Raw genomic sequence first — 14,692 nt, forward strand, 5'->3', positions numbered from 1 at the left:
CCTTCGCGTCGCCACCTCTGCAGCGATGCAGGTCTCTGAACCACAGATGTTACAGCCGCAGGCAAGAACTACAGAGCAGGTTCGCAGTCACTTCAAAATATATGCACTAAGTGTCAGCCCTTTTCCCCCCTCCCCCTCCCCAGGTAAATCTGGAGAAGGGCTTTTGTGAGGGAGGAAACAGATTGCTTATGCAACGGTTCATTAAAGCTTTGCATTCCTAACCCGAGGTATACACTGGGGGCAATTATTTTGTTATCTCAGCTTGCTCCCTTTTAGTAGATGAAAAGTTTGGGGTATTACAGGTTTTTTTAAATTATTATTTCATGCCATTGTAAAGTAGTCTAGGGAAGCCAACGATTTATAAAAACAGGGATATTAACTACCTGCCACTGATACTTTATGAAGGAAAAAAGCCTACCCTATCCACTACAGCGAAAAGTGATGAGACTGACCTAGATCACCCTCAAACGCGTCAATGGAAACCTTTCTACCGTTAACACTTAGGTCTAACACAAACCTCAATTCCAATTCACTTTGCACGGACTCTTGAAATACAGCCAGTGAAACAATAACCTTCAGAGAGAAGAGAACATGCGTGAAGCACTCGGATTGACAGAACATTAGGTGTGCATTTTTAAGTGGCACTTAAAGACTGAAGAGTGAAATCTCTGCAGTATACAAATATGCTTTGTATACTAAAGATAGGCACAAGCTTCAGAGGATGACTTGCGACACCCCCAAATCTTTGGTGGCGTTTGAAACCCTGACAAAGTTGTATACCTTGGCCCCGTCTTCAGCCTCTACCTCTGCCAGAAATAGCACTGGAACATGGATGGAGAAAAGCAGAAGCAACGATATTCTGCATTTACATTTCATTTAAGATTGTTACTACCTACATTCCAGCTTTTACTCCCAGCCAACAGTTAATATACCGGGCAGAAGACGTAGCATTGCCTCCTAGAAGGTTTTGTCTAGCTGGAGGGGAGACCGCTTGGAGACAAGAACAGCCTAAAATGGTTGAACTGCAACTTCCAAAAGACACCAGGGATTATCCTTGCTCGATTTACCGGGCTTACCTGTTCAGTGCTACGGGTATATAAACATTTGTAACGCTGCGGGATCAGCATTATGATACGATCGCAGGGGCGGTTGTCACGGTAGCTCGCTGCTGCTGTTTAAACATAAGGGAAACGCGGAATGCCAAAAAGCTACTGGTATCCAATTAATTTGTCAGGAGCATTTGGAGAAAGTTTAGTTTCCCGTTCTTCTTCACCTCTTAACGCAAAGTCTCAACTAAAACTGCCCATTTAAAAAAAAAAAAGCAACATCCCCTGGCATACATGAAAGGATTTGCAAACTGGGGGGGGAGAGGAAGAAAAAAAAGTCAACCAATAACCACCTGAAACATTAAAACAAGGAGAATATCTTTAAAAGTAGCTCTGAAAAGCGGAGACCTCTGTTTTCAACTCTTCTGGCACAATAAGGAAACGGCAAAAACTGCATGAGAACAAAGTGTTTTCTCTATGTATGTCTATAAACAGAACGTAAGAAGTTTGGCTGGTAAGAACTACCCATTCTCTCACTGGAAAAACAACGTCCTTTTGACTGCCACGCTTGTAGTAAAAGAAAATAAGGTTTTGGCAGAAAGGGTAAGACAGATCAAAAAAAAAAAAAGGCAGCCAACCTGTTGCTCTTTGCAGTTAATGCTTCACACGTCAAGTTTTACTTTATGTCTGGAAAAGGAGCCATGGAAAGGCTTAGGACCATATCGGACACTTCCTCAGGATTTATACCTTGGGCTCTCTTTTTAAATAAAGCGAAGTCACTTTGGGAGATCTTGGCCTGTCTGATGTGGCTTCTTCTTTGTATTTTTATGCCCAGGGAAAAAGAAAAGAAAAAAAGCACCAAACAAATCAGAAGAGAACAAGCCACAGAAGGGCCATATACAATCTGCTTCTTAAACAGTGACTACCTCAAGCAAGAGATGCTTTCCGCACCCATTTTTCTTCCCAGCTACTAAACTGAAAGCTGTTTTCAAGCGTGGCTACACAACATCTTAAAACAGCTTATACTCATTCACAGTGCATCATTCAGCCCTTGGCCAACATATCCTGTGTGAACCTCATGAGGTTCAACAAGGCCAAGTGCAAGGTCCTGCACCTGGGTCGGGGCAACCCCCGGTATCAATACAGGCTGGGGGATGAAGGGATTGAGAGCAGCCCTGCCAAGAAGGACTTGGGGGTACTGGTGGATGAAAAGCTGGACACGAGCCAGCAATGGGCGCTCGCAGCCCAGAAGGCCAATCGTATCCTGGGCTGCATCCAAAGCAGCGTGGCCAGCAGGTCGAGGGAGGGGATTCTGCCCCTCTCCTCTGCTCTGGTGAGACCCCACCTGGAGTCCTGCGTCCAGCTCTGGAGCCCTCAGCACAAGAAAGACACGGACCTGTTGGAGCGGGTCCAGAGGAGGGCCGCGAAAATGATCAGGGGGATGGAACACCTCTCCTGTGAAGAAAGGCTGAGAGAGTTGGGGTTGTTCAGCCTGGAGAGGAGAAGGCTCCGGGGAGACCTTAGTGCAGCCTTTCAGTATTTAAAGGGGGATTATAAAAGAGATGGCAACAAACTTTTTAGCAGGGCCTGTTGCGACAGGCCGAGGGGGAATGGCTTTAAACTAAAGGGGGGTAGATTTAGACTAGATCTAAGGAAGAAATGTTTTACGTTGAGGGTGGTGAAGCACTGGCACGGGTTGCCCAGAGAGGTGGTGGGTGCCCCATCCCTGGAAACATTCCAGGTCAGGTTGGACGGGGCTCTGAGCAACCTGATCTAGTGGAAGATGCCCCTGCCCACGGCAGGGGGGTTGGACTAGATGGCCTTGAGAGGTCCCTTCCAACCCAAACCGTTCTAGGATTCTATGATCCAGCTTCCCACTCCTTCTGGTGGCAGTCTAGGTTCAAACCTAGTGCTGGACACTTGAATTATCCTGTGTGCGTTATGGCCCATTAGCTTCCATTTCTGACGGAGCGGTCCCTCTTCAGTTTTATTCAGCTTAGCTGGTAATTGCCCCAGCATCTGAAAGCATTCCATGTAAAAATCAATAGCGAGAGGGAAATACTTTTAAGTCTTCATAGAGACTCTGGAAATTCTCCCATTTTGTAGTCACAGAGCCCAAGGAGACCAGAAGAAAATAACCGTGACTTCTTCGTGCTCATTTTGGTTACAATAAAAATGCTTTTCCTTACATTTTGTAACACAGGCCACATCATGATGGATTGAATTAATCATGAAGAAAATGAGCCTCTCGCATACCTACAAAGAAATACAAGGAGGCAAAAAGCAGTGCAACCTCACCATACACGGTTTCATTCTCGTTTTGAAGGAACAGTCTGAAGTCGAAGGGTAATTTATTCATTATGCCCATTCAAACTTTCACGTCCCCTGAAGCTGCCAACAAAAGTGCCATTTCATGTGAAATGCTATGCTGGTTTTTTCAGCTGTAGATATCTGTTCCTTAGAAAATTCAAACAGGCAGATAATAGTCACAACTTAAAATCACTGTATATCTAGACGGAATTTAAAGATAAGCATTTTGTACCCTTTTTAAACACAGCACAAAAATAAATATTAAGCTACAGCAACGCAACTGGAAGGAAAGGAGGAGTACAGCTAGAACTATGACTTTTCACAGAATCATAGAATCACAGAATGGTTTGGGTTGGAAAGGACATTCAAAGATCACCTCGTCCAACCCCCCCCCCGCCGTGGGCAGGGACATCATGTTTTGTGACATACAAGCATTTCAGACACAGGCCTCAGAAGATGCAATTTAACTTTTAATGTACGCTAACAAACAAAGAAGACATCCTGAAGTGCTGCATCCACTTTTTAAGGAGGAAAAAATTAAAAAAAAAAAAAAAAATAAAGGTAAGGTGCAGAAGTAAGATCCTTCTGTCACTTCTAAAAGTTCCCTTGCTCACTGTAAAAATCTTAATACACGCATACACGTCCTCCGCTTCCAGCCTTTTTCACTAACATGACAATGGATTTATCTAAAGGAAAATACCACCAACAGAGCATGAGACGCACTCAAATAGCTAAGTTCTCAGAATCAGCGTGGATTAGAGGTCATCTCAGGCTCAAAAATATTTGATAAGAGGATCAATTGTTCACACTGTGGAAACAACAAGTTTCCTTTCCTCAGACAACTTCTTTACCTACGTATCACCATTACTTGATAGAATACCAGTCCTGGTAAGCAACCGAGTGGTGTAAAACAAAGACCTTCACTACTTGTTGAAGTAAAGAAGAAAAGTAGTGTCGCATTTGTTACTGAGCACCTATGAATCAAACCTTCCAATGTATACAAATAAAAATACGGAAGCGTCCCACTATAGATTCATCAACACAGTTCTCCAGGTGAAACCAGGCTGTAGAGCACGGCCAGTTCTCAACTTTCCAAAACAACGTGTAGGATCCAATTCGGTATTCATTTCAGTAAACCAAATCTCTCCCAGTGCTTGTAAGTCTAGTTATCAGGAGTAACCAACGAGTCAGTTTTAAACTAATTGGGCATTACACGCAGCTCCTTCCAAACTCCTCTAGAGTCAGGCAGACATATATCGGGAAACAAGATTACATCCTCCGTTGGCTCCAGTTCCAAAACTTGACTCCTCTCCATTGACGTTAGTTGGATTTAGCATGGAGGATTACCCTCTTAGTTCTACAGAAACCAAATCGAACAAGCATGGGGGTTTGGCCCAAAAACTGACACCGTGTTGCTTACAGTTATCAATACTGACTACTGTTGTATGAACCTAATATTCCTTAGTACTCCTTGCATTAAACAGAAAAGTAAATTGCCAAGCACCTCGAGACTTCAGTGATTCTTACAAGCACCAAACCACTCTTTAAAAGTTTACTGGCATGAATACGCCCAGTATACTGTCAAGCTACAGAATTTGCCAGATGTTTCAAAAAACAAGACGACACAGCAAACACAGCTGTACCTTGTGTCTTTAGGAATCCAGGACAGATCCTTCAGCAGATAAATTCCAGACAGGAACTTTGCACTACTGCTGACCCATCAAATCTGTATCCATATATTGCAGCGAACTGCACGGAGGGTTTTCCTTCCTTGCTAGGTTTGTCCCGCTCAGATTTTAATACCCTTTTTTCCAGTAGATGAAGAGATTATAGTGTTAGCGCGGAACAGAAATCACAGTGACTGAATAGCTTAGCATGTAGAAATTGCACACTATCATGTAGAGTGCATTAGTTCATGAAGGAATACATACGTTCATAAAAGAAGCCTAACAAGAAAAAAAAATAGGGCAGGGACAATAGAGAGCGTTTTAATGGAAAGAGAGTAAATAATGTCTTTTATATTTGTCTTGTAAGTCATTCATCAGGGAAACTCCTACTGCCTAGCTGTGGATCTGGAAGAAGTTAAAACCAATAAAGGTAAATCCTGTTCAGTAATTCACCTCCTCTCCAGAGTCACTGCTTAGCTCTATGAATATTATTTGCAAATGCAAACCATTATAGTGCAGCACTCTTCAACGGATTTGTATTTAAAAAAAAAAATATAAACCAGTTCATCTTTGTCATGAAGATAGCGTCATTCGATTCAACCCCCACATAGGGACAGCGAGCAGAGTTCGAGAAAACTCCCTGCCCACAGCTACTTCCCACTACTGAATGGCGCAGCGTGCGTTACCTTGACCTGCTAGCGAAGCACCACAAACACTTTACCTGCACGCTCAATAGCGTCACTGCAAACCAGAGAGGTAGAAGGACCAACACAGGTTGGCATTTGGTTGATTGGCATGGGTTACGTAGATTAAAAAGTTGAGAATGGCGTCCAGTTTCTCATTAGATGCTGATGTCACTCAAGGATAGCATGAACACCAAACACGAGCTTGCTCATTTTTACTTCTTTCAATCATTCAGTGAACAAAAGAAGGTTTAATCAACTGGTTTGTTGTTGGTTTTTTTAATTAAAAAAAAAAAAAAAGAGGCAAATATTCATTAAATATGTACTCAAATGAATTATTCGTGCATTCCTTTTCAGTCTAAAGTGAAATACCTTTTGCAACATGCTGGCCATTTAAATGTCAATTCTTCATGTCCCCTTCAGTTACTTACCTAAAAAGAAAAAAAAAGAAGGAAAAATACATTAATTTTCCATGGTCTTGAGCCTCTCATGAATACATACCTTACTCTCCACTGCTCCCCTGTAAGTTTTCAGTAGTTTTAAATTAGGTAAGACTATTAGGGTAATGCATTTTGGTTATATTATTAATTTATATGACACGTTTCCACTTCTGCTTCAGCTAAGCATTCAGTAACTGGATTTAAGAATTTTTTTCTTACTATTGCTTTTCTCCTCCCCAGTAAATGATTTCTAAATACAAGCTACTTGATGCCATCAATAATTTGATTTCCACATTCTGTGTATTTACCCTGGGAAAAAAGCCATAATTGCAGTCGCAGTAATAGCAATATAAAACATTCAAGAAAAGCACCCCAACATGGTCTTCAGTACAGAAATTTGCGCAACTTCTTAACAGCTACTGGCAAAAAACACACCCACATTTTGAGCAGACAGAGCACAGGACAGCAAACCACGAGACTCGAGTTGACAGACTAGTTCTATGAACTCAGGTAGAGCTTTCCCACCAATCTCCATAGGATCCGTGTTGTAACCACTGAGTTTCTTTTCAGTTCTGTCATTAGCCTGGCATGGCTTTGGAGATTAAACGATGGCATATAACAGTAGGTACCGCTGCCTGTCTGAGGAACTAGTTACTAGTTACCAATGAGAAAGTAGAAGAAAGCTTGCTGTCACCGATACTTGCCTCTTCACTCATTCATGACTCAATTTCACCCTCCTTACGGGCCCTCCCTTTTCCTCTCGAGCCATCAAAACCATTTCAGAACTTGGTGCTCTTTTCTTGCTTTTACCACGCTTCATTTTAGAAAGGAATAGTTATATTAAAGGCTTTTCCCTTCCAAACTTCAAATTCCTAACGATAACCATGTCAACAACCAGAAGCAGCCAACATTTGTAATTCTTAAGTGATTAAGTTGAGGCGATCACAAGGGATTGGAATTGTACTTCATGTTTGCCCAAATGACAATACTCAATAAATCCATCCTGCAGTCCTGTCATTCTCTACGCTGTACAGAAAGTTTTGGTTACGTACAACATTAACTACTGTCCTAAAGCACTTTTAGAAGTGACTGCAAATTAAAGCACAAGCTTCTGTGACAAAATAGATGGCTTTCGAGAAGTACTTGGCAAACACCAGCAAGCAATATATAACGACGGCGACAAAGAGAGACGGACCGGCGCACGCTATTTGCCAAGCAGGAGCCCCACTAGGCTCCTGCCTCCAACAAGTCAAAACGCTGAGCTGGTTTGCAAGCTCATAAACCTGGGCTTGGTATAAAGAGGCTTGAATGTCTTCATTTTAGGTTTTTGTTTGCTTCCTTGGCTTTACGAGGATCACGTCTTTCAGGCTTTTTGCTTAAGGGAAGAGGACTAAAAACGTAGCTGAAAACCAAAGCCTGAAACAGTGATGTAAGCTGTAAGTAAGAGCTGTAATGGTTTGATCTATTGTTAGATGAAATCCCAGCAGAGCAATGGCTATTGGCACTACTAAATTCAAGTTTCATCTGGAAGACACTGGGGCAACAGTACATATAAGCCCCCAAAACCAGTAACAGAACCACACCCTTCAGTCAGGAGCAGCGAGAGCAGCATATGCATGACAAGCTCACGGTTCTCTTCCAGACAAACACGGTTTTCTGTGCCATTATACACTGCATTATGTTTTCAACCAGCCCTGAAAAAAACCAGGTAGGCATGAGTTCAGAACCTCCTAGAGGTCCCGTCCTCCCTTTCTCACCCAGGAGCGCTTGCCCAGAGGCCGAGCACCCGGATGGGAAAAACCTCCGGCGCAGCCTGGAACCGGCCCACGGGTGCCCAGCACGACTACGCGGGCAGAAGCAGCATCTTAGCGCAAATCTGGGTGACGGCACCCGTTCTTCTCCATAACCCGTACAAGGAGACCGGGCAACAACCACAGGGGTCCGCATCTGCAAATCTCAAATGAATCTCAACTCGTATTTCTCCCCTCCGCACATCACCCGTTGCTCTTCTATGACTGAACTGCATTTATTATTACTTCTTGTCTATACTCAAACTGAAAATAATTTTAAAAGTTTACAATACACCCTATAAAAGGTATGATTGTCTTAGATGATCCTTAAACTACCCACAATCTAGCCTTACAAGCACCGGTTCTGAAAAGAAAAATATTTCATATTGCATCCGTACCACCACTTTTGACATATGCTGGCTTCTCAGACGTGTTCTTAACCAATACCACAAGCTGAAAGTTATAAGAAACGTAGGTGAAACCCATAACAACTAAATAGCTTTCATATCTGACCAAAAACTCATCTTCATTTCTTTAAATCATAACCCCATCCTGTCCAGCATTAAGCTTGCCCAAGCTTTCTGAAAAATTTCAGATGGAAATTTCACTTTTTCGCATAATGTGCTCACACTGAACAGAGCATACAGGCTCAACATTAATTCTGCCTGTGCTCAACTAACTTTATTTTAGACTGAATTTTAAATCACTGCCAAATCCAGACATCTACCGCACAAGTTCTGCTGCTTCCACCTCCTGTCAGCCTACTCTGACGCCTCTGAACGAACACTTTTTCTTTTCCTGGCAGAAGTCATATTTATCATCCTCTTTCAAAGCAGAAAATTTTGATCCTCTAGTCCATATGCGTGCACATGTTTAGTCTTTTCCAAGAGAAATGTAACTGCCAGCTACAATTCATACTTCTCCGGGGTATAAGCCCATTTTAGAATTTATAACGCTACTGTGCTCAACTACAAGATGTACTTAGCTGGATTTAACATGTACTACTATATACTTTTGTCCTTAAAATGACAGCTCAATGTATTATTGCCATCTGACTAGAACTGTCTGATGCAATGTGCTGGTTTTTAGGTTTGGTTCATTTCCCCCCCCCTTTCCCCTTTAAGAGGAAGCATAGTTCTCAAGGTTAGCGAGAAAACAAATTAATCCTGTTCATCGCAGGCACTCTTATTGCTAGTTTTCCTACAGTTGTTTGCAATGATTACCCACATACCCATTCCGCAGGTAATTCTGAGTCATATACAAAAACTTGAGTGACTTTTTTTTGCAGCACCTTCTTTGCAGTTTAACAAGTTGGGAGGGCCCCGTACAAAAAGTACATAATCAACTTCGAGTACTACAGCTAAAGCTTATTGCTGTGGAAAAATATCTTTGTCCTTTGCCATTTGGCAAGTGTTACACTGATTCAAGTGCCTGGGGCTTATACCAGAAGAGCTGAAATCAAGACAAGCGCCCCTTGTTGTGTATTAAGAGTAATCATCAAGAATGCACATACTTGAGCTGTCCTTTGCCCATTCTAGCTGCAGATCAGAAGCATTCCACTCAAATGAGGTGTGCATTTCCCTTTTATCAGTGAAAAAGTAGTTAGGCAGGAAACCGTGATCAGACAGACTCCAAATGAGGTCACTCATACGCTGATAATGAATCCCATACCATTTCTTTCACGTAACGCCCTTCATTTTGCACCTTCGCAACCCAAGGCATCTGAGGCTGTACTGATTCAGGAATGGTTTAGTGCAGATACGGGACGTAAGCTGTTAGACTTCGTTTGGCATCTCAACCGCTTCCTTCAGGGAACGCCAAGCCAAGGTCAAGCTGAAGGCACGCTTGCTTGAGGGCAGGTGTTGCTCGCTGCTCCTAGATTCTTCTACCTCAGCTATTACCAGGTTTTGCAATTGTCGCTACTTTTAGTTGACAACAATAGCTAAAGAGCTTGACTTGTGAAAATAACCCAATTCTGTGCACTTACGCACACGATTAAATGGGACATAGACACGGCTTGAACCTCGACTTGTTCAAGAAAGCAGTTAAGCACACACTTGACCAACAAACTTCTGAAAATTTGTTCTGTGCATTACCCCGCGGAAGAACCACCTCTCAGTAACGTAGCCAGTGCCAAAGCGTGCAGTAGGTCTCCACAGATTTGTTTCAGTAACACTTCAAGTCTTGAAGAGTACCTTCCTTCCCCCACAACAACAACCACCCCCCAACAACAACAAAAAGACCACCAAAAAAACCCAGAAAGATTTCTTTGGTCATGGTAGCATTCTGTATCTAAACCAGCCAAATATAGATTCTATACTTAGATTAGGCTGTAGGCTCAAGGTTGGGGGGCACTATGTTGAAGATCCTGTACGGAATCAGGTAAAAGAAGCATCTGAGCTCATGATGCCAACACACCGTGCAAGAATCCTTCCCGATCACCAAGCTCTGAGTTCTTCTGGACAGGCGTCTCAGTTTCTTCTGTGGAGCTGCTCCACTTTGTATAGTTAAATATTTATTGGGTTGTGGGGAAAGAGGATGCATAACGTGTCATAAAGCAGTGAAGAAATCGGAGTACTTGAGGAGCCACTAAAAGCTACATTACTGTTTCCTTCGGCATTTGAAGTCAATCTAGCAGTGCTGGTAAAAGATGTTCAAATGACTAATCTGCAAGTTGGGCTCCACCATTTGTATGAAGAGCTGATTGTGTCTTTTCACGCTCCCTCCTCCCCCTTTCTCCATAGCATACCGGCATATTACAAAACAACAGGACTGTCAGAAATGCTACCGTACCCAATAAGCACGGCTTTCTTCTTCTCCAAGAGAAATACGACCTCCACTGTAGAGAAAGAAATAAGGACCACGTTAGGAGCAGGTGTCATAATACCACCTTTATCCATATGACTCTAAGCCGCACCTTCCTCCAATTTTAGAGAAGGATAAACATGCAATAGTTATTATGAATCAGGGAGGAAATCAGTATAACAGCTTAAACACTGAGCTCCTTGTGAAATAGAATTAGCGCTAATGGATGAGGCTGTCTCTTGTCTGTCTAACAATTAGAAGTGATCCTCCAAAAACTCTGACCGGAATTGTATTAACTAGCAATTACAGACATAAAGAGCTATGAGACTGACATCATATTTTTTCCTACTACTGCAGGGGACTTGAAATGAAAATAGTTTAGTCCCAATCTGTATACTGCCATCCGCTCTGTGAAACATTGACAAATCTCCTTCCTTCAGGATCTGTGTCCACCAAATTAGATTAAGTAAGAAGCTGCCTTACTTTCGAAGTACTCGTTCCAAGAGTCAGCAGTGGCTGGTGAAGTCCTACTGTCTTACGTTGATCCCCCTCTTCATTATTTGGTGGACGGGGGATGAGCCAAAGCAGTTGAGTTCTTTGGTTTCCGTGCCCGTTCTCGTTATGCCAGGTTCTTGCATCTGCTTAGAGCACCTTATGCAAGAAGCAAACGCTGTGGTTTGGTTTCGTTTTTAAATTACAACGTGATTAAAAACCACGTTCTTCCAACGTAGTAACTTTTATCTTTCACCGTAACGTATCTTGCATTTAGAAATCTTATTTTGAACTAATCTTTTAAGAAATTCGGTGTTGCGTTTCGCTCCATCTTTTCTGCAAGGATTTATCCGTCTTCCCTTACTTTTGTTCCTTGATACCTTTACTTGTTTATCCTGACACCTGCAACTCACTGAGGAAGTAGCCTGAGAAAAGCTGTATTAAATCCAATGTCACATTCCCCCAGCACTAAACATACCACACTTAGCACAACCGTAACGCCCACGTCAGCATTCCTATGCGGAAAGAGAGTAAACGGAAGAAGATCCTTACCACTATTATCTGCCTGAATAATTTTGTTTCTCATATATAAAGGAGGTAAAAATTGTTTTACCTTGGAAAACAAAGCTCTATAGCTTTGTGTGGGTGCTTGAAAGAGAGGGAAAGAAACAGCACTGTCTTCTCCACAGGGTTAGGGGTTTCAGGTTTGGGGGGGTTTTTCAGATTCACAGGAGACTTTCCATGTTAAAAAAAAAAAGAAAAATGTGCGTGAAGGTTCCCAAATCATTTTGGAAATAGTCTCCAGCTACTGGATATCACCTGGAGTATCTGCATCTCTCTAGGTACGCTTCTATAAGGAGGCTCTCTGTGGTTAAACCCCTAACTTTCTACATATGGCCACTGGGACAAAGAGAGGACGGATGACAGGGAGAAGCCGGCCATCGGCCTAGTAGCATTTTCCTGCTTTTGGAGATGTGAGTGTCATGATCTAGGCAAAAAGAAAGCCTGGAAAAGGAAACTTAGGATGGAGGTATCCAGGCAAGAGAGTGAAGATGGCACAGAAGCAGCTTTACGGGGGTGGGAGGCGTAAGAAGAGATCGAGAAAACCCAAGAATGAAGTGTTCTGAGGAACTGTTAAGGATGTGCAAGCAATCACTACGTGAGATAACACGCTTATTAGCACACCAATACATGGAATTCCTTTGCACATATTTCTCTCCAAAGCTGCATGGAAAACTAATAGTCAGCACAGGAGAGGAGGAGGGAGAGACAAGGAGGGAGAGAGGAGGCCAGCGGGAACGGGCAGGATGGGCAGGGTGTGCGAGAGGCTACAGAGGACGTTGCAGAGGGCCCAGGAGTTCACACATCCCACGCGTTGACTGCGCTCAGACGTCACTGCCCTGTCCCCTCCAGCTCGGTCAGTCTCACTCTTGCCCTTTCCACACAGGAAAGGCACCAAAAAGTGCGTATCAAACCAGAAATTGAAGCCTCAGATCTCCTGGTCTCTCTTTGGAGTTTTCAGCTTTTGAGACACGATAACAGGCAAGCTTTGGGAGAAAACGATATTAAAAGAAAAATAATTATGCTGTGCAGAAAGGGGTTTTTTTCCCCCACCGACAGGAGCAATCCTGGTCTACTGACTTCTGAAAGACAGCGCAGCTTCATATGAACTCAAGCTTGGAACAGAGACGTGGTTTTAACACCTTTAGACCAAGTTCCATCACAGCACTCTTAGTCCATAGAGTCAAAGTCTGTACTGCTGCTTTAATCTTCGATTTTTAGATAGCTGCACGGATTGTCAGGAAAGGCAAGAAGCCAGAAAGAAGCCGCAGGCCTATACTCGTGACAGCAGCACCAACAATTACGCATCAGGAAGCTGTGCAAATCCTGTCAAATCACTAAGATCACGTCAAGCAAAACTTGGAGCAGCTACAGGAACAACAAACTCGCTCCGTGCATCTTACTTCAACTCCAGTGAGGCGCATTTGACTCACTCCAAAGAGCCGTTACACAGAGCAAGTCGCAAGCCAAAACAGCAGCCTACGAGAAGACAGAGTAATCTTAAATTATATATAGCATTCTGATACTGAATGGATGGTCCCTGGAGGACTTCGGGGGGGGGCTTTTCTTATAGCTATCAGATGCATAGGAGTAGGGGGTGCATTAGCTGTCAGAACCTTCACTTCGTATTTTCCAAACAAAAACATAGCCAGCGGGATTTAGCGTAGTGTTTGCTCAGTTCTTCACCCACTCGTAGTGGTTAAAAATCCACACCTGGTTACCATTTCTAACATATAAAGTTCAATATTAAACCCTACGGCGTAGTAAGCACTGAATACAAATCTGAATTTGTATCCTTGACACCACTGTGCGCTCCCTAAAATGTTAGAAGTGCCGCATTAAAAGAAATTTACCTATTTTTCTGCTCAAGCACTTTCAAACCAACTGCCTCGGCATCCTCCTCTTCAAGAGCTCTACAGCCAGCTTCTTTTTTGCTGTAGCAAACAGTTTGAGCACCCTGGCAGGGCACCGAGTGACCGGGGTCACAGAGGAGGAGAACAAACGCTGCCTTTGTGCGGGCAGAGTCCTTGGAAGGCAGCGAGAGCTTGGCTCACGGATACAATACCGTCAGGGACAGCGTCAGTCGCACAATATGCCCGATATTCAAAGCACCGACCGCGTGAACGCCTTCACTTCGACACAGGCTTTCAGAGTCCAAAGCTCTTCTCAATCTTTTCAGTTTAAAGAAAATCCTCAGACAGAAAAACGCTCTCGTGTCTAACTGGAGCTTTAACGTTACAGAGCCCAATTCTGCAAACTCTTTGAAGCCATCCGTACTGTTTATAACAATAGCAACCGCGTCAAAAAAGTAGTTTACTCTCTCTCCTCCTCCTAAACCTAAGCATCACCAAAGATAGTTTAATAGGTTTTAAATAGTTTAAATCCACCGCGTACTTATAGCTGTCTACCTTAGAGAATGACTAAGTTTTGTATTAACAGCAAATTAACGGACTTGCAAATTCCAGTTAGATCTTGAGGGTGGGGTGGCATCCCAATATACTTGTTTTCTATATATACTTTTTAATATATATACACTATATATATATAAAGCTATAATGCAGTATTTTATATTTGGCTTCATTTACTGTGATTACATCGATCTTCTTAAAAGCACTAAAGTGCAAGAGTAATATCGGGATCCTGGATCCAAGGTACCTACTGCAGTAAATTTAGGCATTGGTAGCAAAGTAATCTATTTAATCCTTTTGGGAAAGGGAGATAGGCTATTTCTGCTCCTCCAACATAAAAAAAGAACAAGCAAGAGAGAAGAGCTCCCGACATCTTACTTTCCAGAGCAGCTCTCTGCATTCTCCCGCCGTGCCATCTTTTTGCAACTGACATATGAAAACCCATTTGAAATTTCTGCTCCTCACATAGAACGGTACTTAATTAATTCCA

The 14,692-nt window shown here is 42.9% G+C and overlaps 1 protein-coding gene across 2 annotated transcripts in view; it reads right to left on the bottom strand.

Annotated features, from left to right (window-relative positions):
* The window catches only part of ANK2 (ankyrin 2), a 393,899-nt gene that overhangs the window by 326,475 nt on the left and 52,732 nt on the right, over positions 1–14,692 (bottom strand). Inside the window, exon 2 of one of the 2 annotated variants that reach the window (XM_076337351.1) lies at positions 6,079–6,137. The exons of the other annotated variant lie outside the window; for it this stretch is intronic. Within the exon in view, the coding sequence (XP_076193466.1) occupies positions 6,079–6,099 (21 nt within the window). The 5' untranslated portion in view covers positions 6,100–6,137. The remainder of the gene's footprint in view (positions 1–6,078; positions 6,138–14,692) is intronic. 2 annotated transcript variants of the gene reach the window in all.

The sequence above is a fragment of the Aptenodytes patagonicus genome, chromosome 4 (assembly GCF_965638725.1).
Source record: "Aptenodytes patagonicus chromosome 4, bAptPat1.pri.cur, whole genome shotgun sequence".
Classification (NCBI taxonomy): domain Eukaryota; kingdom Metazoa; phylum Chordata; class Aves; order Sphenisciformes; family Spheniscidae; genus Aptenodytes; species Aptenodytes patagonicus.